This window comes from Cibotium barometz, chromosome 14, assembly GCF_041138505.1.
Source record: "Cibotium barometz isolate CiBa-2024 chromosome 14, ASM4113850v1, whole genome shotgun sequence".
Taxonomy (NCBI): Eukaryota; Viridiplantae; Streptophyta; class Polypodiopsida; order Cyatheales; family Cibotiaceae; genus Cibotium; species Cibotium barometz.
Window position 1 is genome coordinate 53,581,116 of NC_141059.1, and position 20,584 is coordinate 53,601,699.

At 45.2% G+C, this 20,584-nt stretch overlaps 1 protein-coding gene across 1 annotated transcript; it reads right to left on the reverse strand.

The window, feature by feature from the left end:
* Positions 1-2,119: 2,119 nt before the first annotated feature.
* LOC147632191 (uncharacterized) lies at positions 2,120-18,887 on the reverse strand. The gene is made up of 3 exons (XM_086808827.1): positions 18,514-18,887; positions 2,910-3,328; positions 2,120-2,811 (listed from the first exon to the last, which is right to left on the reverse strand). The coding sequence occupies exons 1-3, from the start codon at positions 18,676-18,678 to the stop codon at positions 2,370-2,372; spliced, it is 1,026 nt and encodes a 341-aa protein (XP_086664953.1). The 5' UTR covers positions 18,679-18,887; the 3' UTR covers positions 2,120-2,369.
* Between the last annotated feature and the right edge of the window lie 1,697 nt (positions 18,888-20,584).

Sequence of the window (20,584 nt, forward strand, 5' to 3'; positions counted from 1 at the left end):
CTACAGGTTCGGTCGGAATAGAAAAGCTAGTTAAGACCTTGACTCGTTAGATAAATTTTCCGTTAGATGATTTTCCTGGCAGAATCGCCCGTGCTTTCCAGGCAAGGGAAGTTGTTCCGGTCTCGGTTTTGGAGAAACCGCCGAATTAGTCTCTTGTCCAGACATTTGTGGGCGAGGCCCCGAGTGGGAAACCCTGCCCCGCATGTGAGGCTGCTACTTCCGCTGCTGCCAACACCCCAGAGAAGGCTACGCAGAGAGGATAGGGGTCTCGTAGCTGGTATCAGACCTTTGTTGAAAGCTTAAGAAGGAAAAATGAGTTTTATCAAAGTCCTGTTGAGGCTAAAGATGGTTCGTGGTGTTATCCTGTATCACCCCATACCTCGAAATTTTAGGCTTTCTTGTCATATTTATAGACTTCTTAGATGTTTTATCCCAAGAAGTAAGATTGTAGCACCTTTAGTGGTAAGGAAACCATTGTATCGCGGCATGTCAGTAGCCCAGTATCGCCGTCTCATGCTTATACCACAGAGGTTTTGATTTTCTGAAGCCATGTTTCTCTATGTATATATTGCAAACCTTATGTAAATAAAGATAGTTTTGTGAAAAATTTCCAATTATCTAAGTGATTTGACTATCATATATCGAGTTTAAAGAAATAAGATTTGTTTCCTCGAACGTATGTCGTAGATCTTTAATAAGATTGATTATCTTGTTTAAAGTAATTATTTCGAACTTCTTAAGTCTTAGGATGTCAATGACGAAATCAAATAGAAATTTAACGATGTATCATTTTGGTAGAATCATGAGACGTGCAAACCGTGTGGCAGATAGCCAGATCCTCTCACAGATGAGGAAGAGCTTGATCCCAATGTTTGCAAAGCCCTTCACAGATCTCAGCTAGGTCCCTTCAAGGGTGAAGGAGAAAACTTAGGCGAGGCTATGGAAAAGTGGATTGAAGCAATGAAAGAATACTTCGATGTGACTGGATACAATGAGAAAAGTAAAATGACTCTTGCAAGGCTGAAGATAGTAGAAACAGCCAGAGTAGTATGGAGAAACCATTGTGAGACAAACCATCTCGATCAAAACACCCAGACATGGAATGATCTCAAGACATACCTAAAGAAGAGATTCTGTCCTCTCAACTTGGAAACTAAGATAAATGAATTCTTGGAGTTAACCCAAGGGAACAGAACTATTGAAAAGTATCACCAAGCGTTCGTTCTCCTCCTCAAATACTCGCCACCGCTGGATGAAGAACAACTGGTGGCCAGGTTCATTCGAGGAATGAACGAACCTTTGGATATGTTGGTAAAGAATGCCAAGTCAATTTCTTGTGATGGTCTTAGCTTAAGAGTGGCTTACCACAGTGTGGTTTGAAGCTTATGGTTGGGTGGCGAGTGCCACCTAAACTCCTTTATATGCCCTTGTTTGTATGTTGGTCGGATGTGCATATTTGCAATGGCTTAAGACATGCTTTGTGAGTATCGGTCTTGGGCGGACACATGTAAGCGGATTCTTACTTGGGGTGTTTCAAGCACATTCCTTGTATCTTGTGTTTCCAAATCTCTACCCACGTGAAAGTATGAAAGTATGAAAGTATGGAATCTCACGTGTATATATATATATACACACACATACATTAATTGTATGTCTACAAGAAAGTGTGTGCGCTCTTTTGTTTTACCCATTTAATGGAATGTGCCTAACTCTTGCAAATTACAAATTTGAGATTACGCCTAGCAAATCAACATAATCCAAGTTCATTTTGTTTAGTATACTGTTTTTGACCTGGCTTGATTGGGCCTTAACGTCCATTATCTATGAACCAGGAAGGTTGTTTTTTTGTGTTCATTCAGTGTATTAACGTCCTCTCCTCTAGCCTTTAGTAATATTAAAGGTTTTCGCTTTGGCTCTCATGAATTGTATCTATCCTCCTCTACCAATTTTGCAATCTCAACCCCTCGTGGATTAGAGGATAGTTTTGACATCAACCCAATAACTCTTCTGTAACTCGATTCAACAATTAAATTGGCAAGGGCTCAACCTCACTACACAACTAGATTAGCTACTTCAAGAACTACAGCATGCAAGAGCCAAAGATTCAGCCTGCACATGAGCAAAATCCAACATGGATACTAATGCATCCACAGTTATCATAAACTACGAAGCTGAACAGCACAAATCCCTATCATGTACAAGGTCCAGGAGTAAAAATTGCAATATTAACATGTCATCCTTACAGGAAAAACACCCAGGTTTCAGCTTTCAAATGACTGGGATGCTTGGGACAAAATTATGGTAGGTCAAAGTCACAGTTCTTGAAACTGCAGGGCTTCGCACGGAAGGTCCTCTGTGGCCTGTGCTTCTCAGCCTGCTCCCAAAAACTTCTTCACACCTGCCTTTTGTTCTGCAGTAAGCCTGCTGGGGAACTTGACATCAAATTTTATCCTCAGGTTCCCTTTCTTTCCCGGCTCTTTAGCTATGGGCATGCCCTCCTTGGGGACAACCTTCTCATAACCTGGAGTGATAACCTCATTGCAAGGTATGGTCAATGTTCGACCATCAAGAGTATTCAATGTCACAGTGGGGCCTGTCAGTGCCTCTGCTAGCGGGACCTTCTGAGTGACAATCAAATCATTCCCATCCCGCTTGTAGACATTGTGAGGTCTCTCATCAATCACAAAAACTAGGTCTGCAGGCACAACATTAGGTTGTTCATTGCCTTTCTCAGGAAAGGTTATCTTGGTACCCTTCTTCCAACCAGGCTTTACTTCAATCATCAATATCTCCTCCACTGGCATCGTTTTCCTACAAAGTGGGCAAAAAATAAACACAACCTTTGAAAACTCACTGAATAACTATAACTGTGTCATCATGAGACAGATTAACGTAGCTGAAGCACATACCCACTAGCATCAGCAATGTTCCTGGATATCTTCATCTTCCTGGTCGATCCAGTATACAACTCCTCTAATGTACAAGGAAGCTTGTTCTCAACTGGAGCTGCTTTCCTTGGACCTGCAGTAGGCCCCGAGTCGCTAAAAGAATGGAAAACACTATCTGTGTCACCAAAACCTCCAAACATACTGTCACTGAAGAGGTTCTGCACGCCCCTCCCGCCCATGCCACCCATGCTGAAAGGGACTGATCCTCCAAAGAACTCTGCAAAAATGTCATCAGCATTCCTTGGATTGAATCTGAAAACTTGAGGTCCATCACTACTGGCAAAACCTGCACCACCAGCACTAGGGGGAGGCACCTGCCCTTTCAATCCTTCTTCCCCATACTGATCGAATATGGCACGCTTCTGAGGGTCACTGAGAACCTGAAGATGGATATAAAAGAGATCCATTACAACTCTGCGATTCTTTTCACAAATCCATAACATTACAGACTGGCATGCATCACAATTAAAAATCTCAAGACTCAACTATTTCAAAAATAGAACATGACCATGAATTTCAATGAGTGGATACATCTCCATGCATTTCGGGTAGCCCATATCATTCAGGCAGCAGAAGCCAACAGGTGCCAGGTCATGCCACGTAGCAGTCAGCCAGTTCTAGATGTGGTCATGGGCATGTACTCTGCAGGCCAACAGGGGTGCTACTGGCTAACCAGGCATCTGGATCCTATATATACATGTGTGGATATTCAGTCTTCCTATCTCATCTCTACCAAGCAATTGAACTTCTGTGGAGCGTTTCTTCAATGTGAGGCCAACCAAGGCTGCTCTACAGCATGTATTGGGCTGAGGATCAGGATTCAGGAATCAACATTTTCAGTATTATTCTGTACTTGAAATTCAGTTGTAAGCATTTTCATTGGATACAATACAAACAGTTGTTTTAGGGCTACTTGAGTGTGCTTTCCGTTGCACGCTTCTCCATTTCTATTCTGAAAACCCTAGCACGACGTCAGTGTGAGAAATGTGGTGCCATTGAGCACAAGGAAGAGGTAGGGAGTGAGAATGAGCAGCCAAGCAAGAGCAAAGTCTAGCATGAAGCCAAATGAACGAAGGGAATTATTCCACATTGATGTACAAGTCCAAGGGTGTTGTCATGTGCACAGTGTGTATCTACCGTGTGCTACACGCACGCAAGACTAGTTTCGAGGCTTGGGGAAGCTTGGAACTAGGCAGGCTGATTGACGAGCTGAGTTAGGGAAATACTAACGGACGGGCGCCCAAGTGTGGATGCCCGATGACCGGCCAAGAGCCTATAAAAGGGTGGCCAAGGTTAGTTATTGGGATATAGAGAGTCTCGCGAGTTTGTGAGAGCTCTATAGTCTTGGAGCCTGGATCTAGTGCAGACGTGCACCTGCTTTGCGCAGCCGAGGCCGGTAGCAGTCTGGAGGCCCGCGAGGGCAGCTTCGTGGCGGTATGGGACGTCCCGAGGAGGAGATTGGTCGGTACGTCAACCTAGTTAGCTCAGCTCGTGGCTCTGTGGGAATAGCCAAGACTGTGGGCTCGCCCACGGCTGTCATGGTTGGGAGGTGAGTCAAGCCTGCACCCCCTTGTTGTTTGTTTGTTCGTTTGTTTGTAGGTTTCGAGTCTCGAACCAAGATCGATCACGAGGGGATCCGTGGGGATTTGACAGGCAAATAAAGCTGAACGCTTTAAACAGGCTGGGTTGTTGCATCCTTTGCAAATCCCAGGTAATAAATGGGAAAGTATTTCCATGGATTTTATTACCGGATTGCCAAGAACACATCATGGCCACGATTCTATTTGGGTTGTGGTAGATCGCTTGACAAAAATGGCTAGATTTTTACCGACCCGGAAGACTATTACAACTACGCAATTAGCACGGCAGTTTATCGAGCAATTGTTTAGACTGTACGGGTTACCGCAGGACATAGTCAATGATAGGGACTTACGAGTGATTTTTGGAAACTTGTTTTTGAGAAGTTGGAAACAACTTTGGATTTGAGTTCCTCAGATCATCCTCAATCTGATGGCCAGACTGAAAGAGTGAATCAGATTTTGGAGGATATGCTTCGAGCATATGTCTCCAAAAGACAGAGTTTATGGGAGGATTATCTTCCTATGTTAGAATTTGCATATAACAGTACTAAGCATACGAGTACAGGGTTTAGTCCTTTCATGCTTATGTATGGTTTTCAACCTAGATCACCTGTTACAGTAGGATTCTCAAGACTTCAGCATGATGCAGCACGTAATTTTTTGCAAGATATGCAAGAAATGTTACAAGTTGCAAAGGAATCTATTAGAAGTGCTCAAGACCGAGACAGGTTTTATTCTAATAGACATCGTTCACCCAGAGAGTTCTCTGAAGGAACGATGGTGTATTTGCGAGTTCCGAAAGATTCCGAAACTTTACGGACAGGTAGATCACCGAAATTATCCCCTAGATACTGTGGACCATTTCGTGTTACACGACGGATTGGTTCAGTTGCATATGAATTGGTTTTGCCTTCTCATGTGAAAGTTCATTCTGTATTTCATGTCAGTAGACTTAAGGAAGTACTGGGTGGAGCAGATCAGTTAGTTACTTCTCAAGAAATTATAGATGTCGAGGACATGACATTTGTTCCGCACGAACCTGAAAAGATTCTTGGATTTCGTGAAAGAAGATTGCGTAATATGCTTATCACGGAATACAAGATCAAGGCACCCGAGTATGGACGGGCGGGCGCCCAAGTGTGGACGCCCGATGACCGGCCAAGAGCCTATAAAAGGGTGGCCAAGGTTAGTTATTGGGATATAGAGAGTCTCGCGAGTTTGTGAGAGCTCTATGGTCTTGGAGCCTGAATCTAGTGCAGACGTGCACCTGCTTTGCGCGCAGCCGAGGCCGGCAACAGTCTCGAGGCCCGCGAGGGCAGCTTCGTGGCGGTATGGGACGTCGCGAGGAGGAGATTGGTCGGTACGTCAACCTAGTTAGCTCAGCTCGTGACTCGGTGGGGACAGCCAAGACTGTGGGCTCGCCCACGGCTGTCATGGTTGGGAGGTGAGTCAGGCCTGCATCCCCTTGTTGTTTGTTTGTTCGTTTGTTTGCAGGTTTCGAGTCTCGAACCAAGATCGATCACGAGGGGATCCGTGGGGTTTTGACAGGTGTACCTCCTCATATAAAAGGAGGCCATTTCAAGCAATGAACATATCACTTGCACTTAACTCAAGTCTCTTTATGTATCCAAGTTAATTCATCTTGGTGTCTAATTGATCTTGGGCCTAAGGTCAGTCGGAAGAGAGAAGAAGGTGGGGGGGGAGGGGGGGGGGGGGGGCGGCGGTCACTAAGTGTGTTACATCTCCATGCATTTGGGGCAGCCCTATATCATTCAGGCAGCAACAACAGCCGACAAGTGCCAAGCCATGCCACGTTGCAGTCAACCAGTTCTATATGTGGTCGTGGGCATGTCCTCTGCAGGCCAGGCCATGCCACGTTGCAGTCAACCAGTTCTATATGTGGTCGTGGGCATGTCCTCTGCAGGCCAACAGGGGTGCTATTGGCTGACTGGGCATCTGGATCCTATATATACATGTGTGGATATTCAGTCTTCCTATCTCATCTCTACCAAGCAATTGAGCTTGTGTAGAGCATTTCTTCAATGAGGCCAACCAAGGCTGGTCTACAGCAAGTGTTGGGCTGAGGATCAAGATTCAAGAATCAACATTTTCAGTATTATTCTGTACTTGAAATTCAGTTGTAAGCATTTTCATTGAATACAATACAAACAGTTGTTTTAGGGCGACTTGAGTGTGCTTTCCATTACACTCTTCTCCATCTCTATTCTGAAAACCTTTGCACGTAAGTGTTGAGAAATGCAGTGCCATTGAGCACAAGAAAGAGGTAGGGAGTAAGAATGAGCAGCCAAGCAAGAGCATAGTCTAGCATGAAGCCACATGAGCAAAGGGAATTATTCCACATTGATGTATAAGTCCAAGGGTGTACCTCCTTATATAAAAGGAGGCCATTTCAAGCAATGAACATATCACTTGCACTTATCTCAAGTCTCTTGCCCAAGATCCTCCTATAGTTACCAAATTTCACCGTTCGTAGACAACCACCTGTAGGCGCATATTTATCCACCCGTAGATGATGCCCTCGAGGAAGCACCAAGGGGGGTTTTGAACCCAGGACCTCTTGGTCCTAGGCAAACACCTTCACCACTTGAGCTATCACCTCATTGGCACTTGAGTGCATCTTAATTAGCACACACTCATTATGAGTTCTCTTCATTTTTATCCACCTTAGATTAGTGTTGTCATTAGTCTAAGATTAGTTAATGATTAGGTCGATGTCTTGTCATTAGAAGAGCTTGATTCATAAATCTTAACATGGTATCAATGCTTAGGTCTAGTTTTCCTAGCTTACATTAGGACTTGGATCATTAGCAAGTGTTTAGGCTCACTCATTACCTTGGTTTCTATTCTCATTCCTTCCTTTTTGCATTAATCTTTATTTCATTAACCCATCGCTCAAGCACATTGCTCAAGCACTTTGTGAAGAATTCAGTTGGTGGTTCCTTGTTGACATCCTTATGATAGAGGATTAGTGAGCATTTGAGCAAGAAAAACCTTGGGTTATATAAGCTCACACAAGAGAAGAAAGCACCGAGTAGCAGCTCACAGCCAAATAGCCCTATCAAGCTCAGCCATAGCTACGTAGAGCTAGGAGGCAAGCACGGAAACATCTTGTGGGGGGAAGTGGCCTTGTAACAAGGGAAGCAATGCCACTTCGACATCTTATAATAAGCAAAGTTCACAAGCAACAGTGAAAAGGCATTCTGGTGAGAAGTAGTAAAATCAAGAGGTGGTGCCAACCTCATATAGCACATGTGCAGCAAGCAGAAACTCCAACGAGAAATGAGCGCTGAAGGCGATGACCAATGCAGAATTCAAGACAATGACAGAGAGCAAGGGTCGACCACAAGCAAAGTCTGCACCACCGACAAAGAACTCAGCAGACCGCATAGACAGTTGCTACAACAAGCGAAGCAATTGCAGCAGTAGTGAAGAAAACAACACAACCACAAAATCACGCACGGATGGTGAAAACCTACAGACAAGAAGAAGAAAGGCAACATCATTCAACGCATCCATAACAGCTCCAACACAACAACAAAACGGCATCAGTTCGAAGCAGTAAGCAGCTAACAAAAGCAATCGGTACATTTCTGTGATCTGCAACAGAGCTCGTCGGTCGACGGTGTAGCACGGAACACGTTAAAGAGATAAGGTTATAACTTTTTTTTCTTTAAAAGACCTTAATAATGACATTTTCATAACACTATGTTGTGGATTTTAAAATGCATGTTTTGAGTTCGTCGACATGAGCCTTGATGGCATCAAACAATGTGATCAAGAAGTCATCCGGATTATCATCAACAAAATTGTCACCAACCACGCTTTCATCATCAAAAAATCTTTTCAAAATCTTTCGTAAAGCGGCCTTTATAAACACGCATCCAAAAAAAGAAGCAACAACAAAGCAACACCTCCAAACTCGACCACTACCCTAACCTAAATTATATGTTGTAAAAGCCACCAAATGAGTAGGCAAATTGATAATGTAAAACACTCGACCACCAAAAGAGTAGCACCCTAGGAGAGTAAAAAACAACCCGACTAAAATAACCTCTAAACTACAGAGTAACCAAGCCAAAGAGTCTTTGAGTTACAGCTAAGTTAGAAATAAGGGAGGAGGGGGGAGAAAATATGTTGTAAAACTCGCATTTGACCACCTTGCAATAGCCTAAGAAAATGACACCAAGGGGAGGTGTTGAAAAATGTGGTGCAGCAAACTCTAGCATGAAGCCACATGAGCAAAGGGAATTATCCCACATTGATGTACAAGTCCAAGGGTGTACCTCCTCATATAAAAGAGCCATTTCAAGCAATGAACATATCACTTATACTTATCTCAACTTTCTTTATGTATCCAAGTTAATTCATCTTAGTGTCTAATTGTACTTGAGTGCATCTTAATTAGCACACACACATTATGAGTTCTCTTCATTTCTATCCACCTTAGATTAGTGTTGTCATTAGTGTAAGATTAGTTAATGATTAGGTCGATATCGTCATTAGGAGAGCTTGATCCATGATTCTCAACGGTAAGTACTCTACAGTTGGTATCACAACCTAACCTTGCATCAACTAGATTTGCTCACAAGTGATACCAACGTGTAAGCAAGGTATATCGTTTACTCGTAAACGGTGAGCTCACCATTTGACACCAGTTACTACTGACGAGTTGACGGAGGCAGTGACTGCACTTCCTTGGGGTAAATGCACGAAAGCGGACGGGCTTCCAGTATCTTTCTTTCTTCGTCTCACTGGGACCTCATGGAAGGCAGCCTTCGAGCTGCCTTCAATGAGATAATGCTCACAAGTGCCATGCCAAAGAGGCTCTCAGAGGACTTGATTCACTCGATTCCCAACGAGACAGATTCGATATCCGGCAACGGAGACCCATCACTCTTCTAGGGACCGCCTATAAGATCTTGGCCAAGGCCATCAGCAAGAGACTTCAGCATTTTCTCCCAGACTTGATTCACGACACTCAGACTAGCTTTGTTCAAGATCGGAGCATTCTAGACAACATCTTTACCTTCCGGAAGGCGACAGCCTCGACAAGGATGTGGCAACAGGACCTCATTGTGCTTCTCAAAAAGCCTGTGATAGAGTGGATTGGAGCTTTTTGGAAGGCACAATGTGCCAAATGGGATTCCTTGGGGAGTGGATTCGTGGGGTTTCAAGACTTTACTCAACCTCGCACAGCCAGGTCCTCATTCAAGGAGCCCATGGCAACAGATTCCCCCTTTCCCAATCGATATGGCAAGGCTGACCTTTGTGGCACCTTACCTTTTCCTATTCGTCATGAGCAGTTTTCTCTCAGCCCAGGAGACCAGGCTCCACGGATTGCGTCTCCCCCTCCGCACGCAGGAGAAGCTGCTTGATTCAAAGTTTGCAAATGACACAGCATCCTTTCTTTCAGGAGATGAGGGGAATATCCAAAGATTCACGGAGACGATCGAGGTTTTTTACCGCACATCACGAGCACAGATCAAATGGCACAAGTCGTGTGGTTTTTGGGTAGGCTCTGCACCCGCCCCATCTTGGCGGCCAGTTGAGGCTTTCCAGTGGATCCCAAGAGACTCCAATTCGCTGCCTTAGGTGCCAGGAGGGCATTGATATCTCTCCGAAGCAACAGCTTGCCCCTCTTCTTCTAAGTATTTGGAAGAAGCTTTTATGCTGGAGTTCTGCGAGACTCTCCCTGGTAGGTAGAGTGGTAGTGGCGAACCAAGTTCTTCTTGCCACCATGGGGTACATCACTTCGTGCTAGGCCTTCTCTCAAGCATGTATTGGCCAGATTCGTCGTCAAGGGAGGCTAGGCCTCATTGACCCTGCTATTCAAAGTCATGCCCTGTTGGGCAAACTGATCATTAGAGGACTCCAGAATGGTGGTAAGACTTAGAAGGATTTCCTTTTGGCTCGGATTTCAACCCGCACCGCGAGTCTAGGGGACCCTTGGCCGCAGAGCACCAAAAGATCTTCATAGTGATGCGGGCCCGCAACTTTAGTCCAGATTTTGAGAGCAGACTCGCAACCAACTTACTCCGAGCATGGGATATCTCCGACAGCCTTAGAGGAGCGGATGCGACAGGCACTAGTATGGAACCCCCTGATTCGTTTACCCAGTGGCCACATGTGGGGGGTCCGACCTCATGTTTCATGGGGTGCTTTGAGCATAGGACCAACCAAGTCCCTTGAAGATTGGATAGCACACAGGCAGTTACCCCCAGAGATGCAAGAGAGAGACCTGTCAGGAGTCCGAGGTAGAGACAAGCTCGACATTGACATCGACTCAGCTATCCCTCAAGAATGGTTCACTCCTATCCCATACCCGACTCCCAAACACGATATTCTCGTGTCTGTCCATGGTGCAAATGAGGGATGTGGTCTGCTCACTTTTTCTATTGGATCCATGGCAGATTGGAGAGATCCGGGCTTCCCTTAGAGGATTTCAATGGTTGCACCTTGCAGAGGGTGAGGGTGATTGGTTTTCAGGCACGAGTGGCACCTGCCAAGGTGGCCAGGGAGAGATTCTAGCGACTATGGATATGGAAGTGCCGACCTCTCACGTGTCTGCAGTGGGACCCGGGAGAGTGGACTTGGCATGACCCCGGTGGTTGTTGGGGTAAAGGCATTATGCCCACCCTTATAGTGTGTACAAGCCCATAAGTTATAGTACATAGTACACTTAGTACTTTTAATGTACTAAGTGCACTATGTGTACTAGTGCAATATACATGTGTGATAGGGGAGTCACACACTCAATGCTTGAGTTGACTTATCCCCACAACTCTCTCTCTCTCTCCCTTGTTTCTCTGTGTATGTCTCCCACATGAACTCTAACCCTAATTAACTCTCCCATTCAACTGGTATCAGAGCCAGCCTGCAGCTCTCTACATGTGCAGTTTACTTCCAACATGATGGTGGAGCCAGGCGCCTACAGCAGTGTGTGTGTTCGTTGAGATAGCAGGTCGACTAGGGGTTGACAATCAGAGCTACGCGTAGCAAACCACAAGGCAGCAGTCGCAGACAGGTGGGCGGAAAGAGAAGGTGGCGGGCGTTGAATCACACGCAGGCGTGTAATCGCTGGACGAGCACGTGGCAAACAGGAGTCGGGCGCCGTGCTGGAGCTTTCGCGCACAACTGGAAACTCGTCACCGGCGATAGCGAAACTCGTCACCAACGCTCAGCCCATCGCGCGTAGTGCTGGCCAAGGTGTAACAAAGGGCCGCCGTCTACTGTGTTGCACACAACGAGGAGAGCTACGGCCAGCCTGCGGTTTCATCCACGCCTGCATCCAGCCCAAGCCCGACTACAAAGCAACCCAACCAGGCAGGATACGTGTATCACTGTAGCAGTGTAGCCGGTCACACAAGCTGGTGGTAGATGTAACCATTCGTTCGAACTGGCAGCAGGCGCATCAACATCAACACACACACAGCAATGAGCAGCATCAGCAAACCCCCCTTTCCTGCAACAAAAAGAAAAATCAGAAATTCAGGGTATTTGCCTCAATTTTTTTTTGGGATTTGCAATTGAGCAGGTACAATCATTAATTGAGCAGGTACAGGTGCCGAATTGCTCAATTTTGAGCAAAATTGACAAAATTGGGTGACATTGGTCACAATCAAGATCAATTTGCAGGAAATTGGATGTCAAAATTAGGGGCTTTTGATGTAATTGTGCAATTAAACATTCATACATGCTGTATGATGTGAGAAATCGCACATTTGGGCAAAATTGCAGCAAATTGCAGTGCAAATCAAGGGGCTTTTGTGCCGATTGGATTGATTTGCATGCAGGCAATCACATTTGATGCTTTGGGCAATGTGTTGATGCCTGACAAGCACTCGCCAAGAACGGGGAAGGAGCAAGTCCCGCTCCAAAAAGGACTTGGAATGCCATTATTGTGGCAAGAAGGGACACATCAAAAAGCAATGCTACAAATGGAAAAATGATCAAAAGAAAAAGGGAAAAGGCAAAGACAAAGATGAAGCCAAAGATGTAAAGCCAAAGGGCAAAAGTGGAGTCAAGATTGAAGAAATCAATGTGTCACATGCAGGTGACAGTGAGGATGATGTCCTATTCACGTCTTCACTTGATGCCCGTTCACTTCTTACAGGAGATGGTCATGGTATGCACTCATGGATCATTGATTCAGGTGCCTCCTTTCATGTCACAGGTTGCAGAGACTTGTTTGTCAGGTATACTGCTGGCAATGAAGGAGTAGTTTATTTGGGTGATAACCATGCATGCAAGATTCTTGGCAGAGGTGATGTGAGGCTTGTGTTTTCAGATGGCTCACAGCTTATGCTCCATGATGTCAGGCATGTGCCTGAGATCAAGAAGAACCTGCTTTCTACTGGACAGCTTGATGATGCTGATTATGTTACCACATTTGGTCGTGGAAAGTAAGATTAGTAAGGGCTCACTCGTTGTTGCCAGAGGCTCTAAGGTGGACACTCTTTATTTCATGCATGCAGGTGTTTGTCACCATGCTAATGTAAATGCAACCGAGCTGCCGGAAATCTCTATGTGGCATAGCCGGTTGGGACACATGAGTGTCAAGGGAATGGAGCAATTGTCTCGTTTGGGTTATTTGCCTTCTCTAAAGTTTTCAAGTTTTCAGTTTTGTGAGCATTGTATATATGGTAGGCAACTACAGTGCCCCCACAAGAAAGCTCTTGGACAGAAAGATGCGCAGTTAGAGCTTGTGCATACAAATGTATGTGAGATGCCTCAGCTTTCTTTGGGAGGGGCAAAATACTTTGTGTCTTTTATAGATGATGCCACACGCAAAGTGTGGGTTTATCCTCTTCGTTTGAAAAGTGATACATTCTCAGTGTTTGAGAAGTTTGTTGCTCTTGTTGAGAATCAAACTGGCAAAACACTGAAGGCTTTGCGTTCCGACAATGGTGGAGAGTATATGTCCAAACAGTTTCAGGACTTTTGTGATGCTAAAGGCATCAAGAGGGAGCTCTCTACTCCTTATGATCCTCCACAAAATGGGACAGCAGAGAGGATGAACAGGACCATTCAGGAGAAGGTCCGTTCTATGTTGTCACATGCTGCGTTACCTCATGGTTTTTGGGCTGAAGCTGTTATGACAGCCGTTCACCTTATAAACAGGTCACCTAACACGAGGCTTGGTGGGAAAGTGCCAGAGGAAGTATGGACAGGGAAGCCTCCGTCATACAAGCACTTGAGAGTGTTTGGTTGCGTTGCGCACGTGCACATACGCAAGGAAATGCGCACCAAACTTGATCCTAAGTCTCACAAATGCATATTCCTAGGATATGGTGACAGAGGTGAAATGGGGTATAGACTTTGGGAACCCGTGAATAGAAAGATTATACGCAGCAATGATGTCATTTTTGATGAACCATGCATGTATAAGGAGCCTGCAAGGCAACAGGAGCCTAGCAGAGTTATCTTTGATGATGATGGACATCATGGACAACAACCAAGGGCTGTAAATCAGCCATTACAGCAGCAAAACCAGCCCTTAAATGGTGCTGAAAATGGTCCAAATGGACAGCCAGAGATGGCAGAAGACATCCCTATAGATATACCACAGTTAGAGGAGATACCGGGCATGATTTTTCAGCCTTATGGCATGGAACATGAGCCACAAATAGGTGATATGCAGGCTGGACAGCAACCTGCAAATGATGGTCATTGGGTATGGAGGTCCACTAGACCCTCCAGAGCCCCTGACAAGCTTGTTCCAGGGGTTGACTATTTGATGCTCACTGACTGTGGGGAGCCCTCATGTTATAAGGAGGCTTTACAGAGGGCAGACAAGGCTCTTTGGGAGCGTGCTATGAAGTCAGAGATGGATTCTCTGCACAAAAATGGAACATGGAAGTTGGTGCATTTGCCTACAGGCAAAAAGGTTTTGCCATGCAAGTGGGTTTACAGGCTCAAAGTTGCACCTGATGCAAAGCCAGGTTAGTGGCTAAGGGCTTCAAGCAGGAATATGGTGTGGACTTTGATGAGATCTTCTCTCCAGTGGTCAAAATGACCACACTTAGAGCTGTATTAGCTTTGGTTGCTCATGATGATCTGGATTTGATTCAGATGGATGTGAAGACTGCTTTTCTTCACGGTGATCTCCATGAGGAGATATATATGCAACAGCCAGAGGGTTACGCAGTAAGTGGAAAGGAGAAGCTTGTATGCAAGCTGAAAAAGAGTCTTTATGGGCTCAAACAGGCACCAAGGGAATGGTATCATAAATTTGATACATTCATGAAATCCCAGAATTTCAAGAGAAGTGACATAGATCACTGCTTATACACCAAGAAAGCTTTGGATGGCAGTCTATTAATCCTCATCTTGTATGTTGATGATATGTTGATTGCCGGGAAATCTCGTAAAGAGATGGATGCCTTGAAAAAGAGGCTGCATCAAACCTTTTATATGAAGGATTTGGGTGATGCAAATCACATTTTGGGTATGCGGATACTTCGGGACAGAAATCAGCATGTGTTGTATTTGTCTCGGAAGGAATACATTGGCAAAGTTTTGCAGCGGTTCAATATGGACGGGGGGAAGAAGACTAGTACTCCTTTGCCTCCATATGTGAAACTCAGTGCTATGGACAGCCCACAGTCAGATAGCGGCAGGGCTGATATGGCCAAGATTCCGTATGCTTCAGCTTGTGGCAGTCTCATGTATGCCATGGTTGCTACTAGGCCGGACATTGCATTTGCAGTGGGAGTGGTTTCTAGATACATGGCCAACCCTGGCAAGAAGCATTGGGAAGCAGTGAAAGGTGTCATGAGATACCTGAAGGGCACACAGGATATGTGCATTTGTTTTGGCAAACAGGATACATTAGTGCATGGTTACACGGATTCGGATTATGCCGGTCATCCAGATAACTGGAAGTCTACTACCGGTTATGTGTTTACATTCACAGGAGGTGCTGTGTCATGGATATCCAGGATGCAGAAGTGCACAGCCTTATCTACTACAGAGGCCGAGTATATTGCAGCCACAGAGGCTTGCAAGGAGGCATTATGGCTATCTCGGTTAGTGGTTGATTTGGGCTATACAGGGGATATTCCATTGTTGCATTGTGACAGTCAGAGTGCCATCCAGTTGGCAAAGAACCCTGTCTTTCATGTAAAGACGAAGCATGTGGATGTGAAGTATCACTTCATCAGAGAGGTGATAGAGAACAAGCAAATTCAGCTTGTTAAGATTCATACGGATGACAACCCGGCTGATCTGTTGACAAAGAGTTTGCCTCCGGAGCGGTTTGCTCATTGCAGACACTTGATGGGCATTGGATGAGGCCAGTTTCAGCCTTGATATGGCCTTGTATATTATCATGTACATGCTGATTTTTCTTTTCCTTTACTTAAGGGCACTTTGCCTTTAAGTGGGAGGTTGCTGGGGTAAAGGCATTATGCCCACCCTTATAGTGTGTACAAGCCCATAAGTTATAGTACATAGTACACTTAGTACTTTTAATGTACTAAGTACACTATGTGTACTAGTGCAATATACATGTGTAATAGGGGAGTCACACACTCAATGCTTGAGTTGACTTATCCCCACAACTCTCTCTCTCTCCCCCTTGTTTCTCTGTGTATGTCTCCCACATGAACTCTAACCCTAATTAACTCTCCCATTCAGTGGTCTAGAGGAGTCTCTGGATGCCGCCTCCTTTGCACATACAGCACGACTAGGCCGCAAGATCCAGATACGATGGCACGCCAACAACAGCAACACATTGGCAGTCACAAGGCCTCTCACAACGTTTCCTCTCAGATTTTTGGAAGAGGCTCAGAGACAGTTTTCGGCCTAGAAAGATCACCCTCTTTCTCTGGCTGATGACCCACAGGAGCTTGGTAGTCGGCACTTGGCTGGCCGTTGGAGGCTGGCCAACGGCTTGCCCGAGGTGCGGCCACCCTCATGAGTCTCAGCATCATTGTCTTTGGGATTGCTCGAAGGCTCAGCAAATTTGGCGACAAATTTTCCACATTTTCACTATGGACAAGACCTCGACCCAGATCATTACATGGGACATTGTTGCTCGGGCCACAGAGGCTGAGGTGGTCAAGCCTTACAAGGTGGATGGGAGAGGGTTATAGCCCTTCAGCTCTCTCACCACCGCATTTCGACAGTACCAGTCAGCCTCAGCTACTACAGACCACTAGCGACCAGGCTCATGCCAGAGATGGGAGATTTGCAGTAGCATTGCAGCCTGGCACATTTGGCGAGCTAGATGCAACGAGGCCATTGAGGGTACCCACACTCCTCCTGCTAAGTCCATCAAGAGCATTTGGCTTGACATTATTCATACCCTCTGCGATCAGTGGGGGAAGTTACAGGGAGGTTCTAACCGCATGCGGAAGCGGGAAGCTTTCTTGGGATCCAAGCAACACACAAGAAGATAGGCATGACAAAGGTGAAAAAAGCCCGGGATGAAGGTGAATGGGCAGCCTACAGAGATGGGACTCGGGAGATTGATTATCCAAGAAGATAGGCATGACAAAGGTGAAAAAAGCCCGGGATGAAGGTGAATGGGCAGCCTATAGAGATGGGACTCGGGAGATTGATTATCCAAGACCTACGCCCCAAATAGGGGTGCGGGTCTATGGGACCAAAGGAATCTTGGGACTTGAATAACAACCTCTTCTCTCCATCATTTTGGAAAGGCAACCCCATTCTCTCCATTGTTTTATAAAAAGGAGCAGCTTTCTTCGTCATATAAAGCTTTTGGACTCTTTTCAACTATTCAAACCAGCAAACCATCTCTCTTGTTTTCATTTTCCCTTTTACCCATTCTGCTCTTACCGGCCTATTTCCTTGCAATATTTTCCAACTATACAATCAGGGCTGGGTTGCCATGGAACACACGTCGAGTTGTCCATTCTCTCCATTGTTTTTGTTGTTCTCTGTGTTTGAAGATGTTTTACAAAATTTGAAGACTTGTGTAGACATACAAATCAAGTTACCAACTGCAAATTCATTGTACCAGCCGTAGCTCAAGGGCACAGGCTGCACAAGGCTGAGTCATCTTAGCATTCTTTTCATCATGAAGCACTAGGGAAAAATACTAAAGGGGGAAGAAAAAAGCGCCGCGCGGAGAGGAGAGGGGGGGGGGGGGGGGGGGGGTCAGCCCATCTTCGACCTCCAAAATCAAGCAAACCAAGTAATTGCTTAAGGACCCTAAGCTTGACTCTATGCTAAATGAGTGAAAAATGCCGATCTTGCACCTCCCCCATTAGCTAAATCCCATTGAAAAATTAGTGTCTTCTCATCAAGAGGAAGAACTGGGCAAAAGGCCTGGACTCGGTCTTGGCGTAGCCTCAGCAAGGGATTTCCATCCTGAAGCACTTGTAAAAGACCCCTAGACTGCATCACACAAACTCGCACAGAAAATAAACAAATTAAGGTGGCATATCACAAGTCCTACGTGCATCTCTCTGCACAGGCCTGATCTATATTCAACAACATCCTATACATCCACTGCAACATCTCACTTGCAAGTGCAACTCTCCGCACAGGCTTCAATACATCAACTGCGACATCCCACTTGCAACACTTTCTGCTGCAGTCCCTTCCACTTTTACTGAGATATATTTACTACTATCTTTGCAATTCTTCTTGAGTCCCTTTGGCACCATCCCGGCATCCACTGTGCCATTCCCAACACAATCCTATGCATCTGTTGCACCATTCCCTTCTTCTGCAGTCCCTCCAACAACATCCTCTGCATTCACTGCATCATCCCATACTGCAGTAATCAGCAGCAGCGTGTGCAGAGCATGCTGTAATGGATTGCCTACTCCGCAGACGTTACATAACAGAACCAACATACTAGCTTATGAGAGTGCTATATCAAGCATGCATTTAAAAACTAGCAGTTCAATTACAAGATAACAACACAGACCATCCAGCCGCGCACATAAAATCGAACACAGACCACAAGAAAAGAGCCATCCTCTTGAGCTTACCTCGTAGGCTTCAGAAATCTGCTTGAACTTTGCCTCGGCCTCCTTCTTGTTTGTAGGGTTCTTGTCGGGGTGCCATTTCATGGCGAGTTTGCGGTAGGCCTTCTTCAGATCGTCATCGGAGGCGCTATTCGGGACGCTGAGTACGTTGTAGTAATCGACACCCATAGCAGGGCTACGCAAAGAGAGGTTACGGTTTTCTGGCTATGGCGACAGCTTGCAGAAGGTGAAATGAAACGATGAAGTAGGTTTTCCGGCTATGGCTTCTGTGTACAGACGAGGAAGGCAGGTTGCTGGTGTTCACTACATAAGAGGCGTAATTCTGAAAAATGTATTGTATACAGATCGCGAAAGATCCGAACGTTCGAGATCCCTCGGGAACACCCCTTTACGTGGCCGTGAACTCTCATATAGCAATGGGCCCTATGTCCTTTTTGCACGTGGCATTTCCACCCAAAATGGACAAAGAGGACTTTCAACGTAGCCATAATTGTCGTTGGTAAAACCTGTGACGACAGAAGATCGCATTTATGTAGGGACAAGCGGACTGCCGTCCAACTAGCAATTGGGAGAAAATAAAAGGTAAATCAACCTAACTTTAAACTCCAAAGGAAAAGCAAATTGAGAACAACTACCGTCCTATGGACAGGGGGGAATGCATACCATGGGGGCAAGCCTTAATTTGTAGCCCATAGAGCACTTGTGCCGCTATTGCAAGCATCATTCATTTAATATGCATGTCCGCCAAGGCATTGCCCAAGAACCCTTGACAAACAATTGCATTAGAAATTTGTTTTTATGTGTCACTTGCTCCTCTACCGCCCACATGCCTAAGATGCAAGTGAAGTTGACCATGTCTAGAGAAAGGACCTCAAATTGTATAACCATCAAGTACACATGTTATCTACTAATAACACCAAATAAAATGAGTACAAATATGTGGGTTTGGGCCTACCTACTTGTCTACCATGGGAAAAAACATGCACATGTGTATACATAGGAAGAAAATACACACACATTATATTAGCTTTGGTCCAAAAAAAATCTTTGTTTTGGATCTCATCAGCTTTCCCCATAGCATGCCACTTTATACAAATCCACTAGTGCGTTGCCAAACATGGTATTATTTTTAGGCCATATTTTACATGTAATGCATTCCAAGAGACAACATTAGAGCACTACAATCTCAACATCATATCCATCAAAGCAATGCCAACCACAATATTTTTTCCAAGGAACCTCTGTATAGCAATCTCATCATGAATTGCCCTTTGTCAATTGCTTTTATGCTTCCACATACTTTCAACATGCAAGCAAAGGTCATTGTGTCTAGAGAGAGGTAGTCATTATGCATTTGTTCATAGCTTCCACACCTTGGTCCTATTGGGCATATGTCGAGCAAGAGAGAGGCCATCATAATGCATTTGTTCAAAATAATTCATAGCTTCCGCACCTTGGTCCTGTTGGGCATATGTCGAGCAAGAGAGAGGCCATCATGATGAATTATTCAAAACAATTCATAGCTTTCGCACCTTGGTCCTACTGGGCATATGTCAAGCAAGAAGCTCCTCAAGCACTCATTACGCTTTTGCGAGATCTATACATAGATATCGTTGAATGTGAAACGTCCAAGAGATCCCAAGAACACCTTATGCATTGTCCAAAGTAGACATCATCCCTTCCAAGCACACCATCAGTCCCCCAACAACCTCTGTGTGGCAATCTCCTTTGTGAATCTTGTGCTTAGCACACATTAGTTTATGCAACCAAATGAGCATGTGCAACTTGACATAATACATACACCCTGCATCATACGCACATACATACAACCATGAACGTAGGCTGAAGTAGATTCAGCCATGATGTAGGTTATCCCATATTGCAATCTTGTCTCATTAGTAGGATCCACAACGCACCTTATTGTTGCCATGATACCTTACAATGAGATCTTTGAAGACAATGGCCCAAAATAAGGTCTTGAATCCATCCTGAGAGATGCATAGGAGGGAGCTGAATTTGAGAGAGTCTGATGATGACTGGTCAATCCTCCTACGTCGAGAGAATGTAACATTGT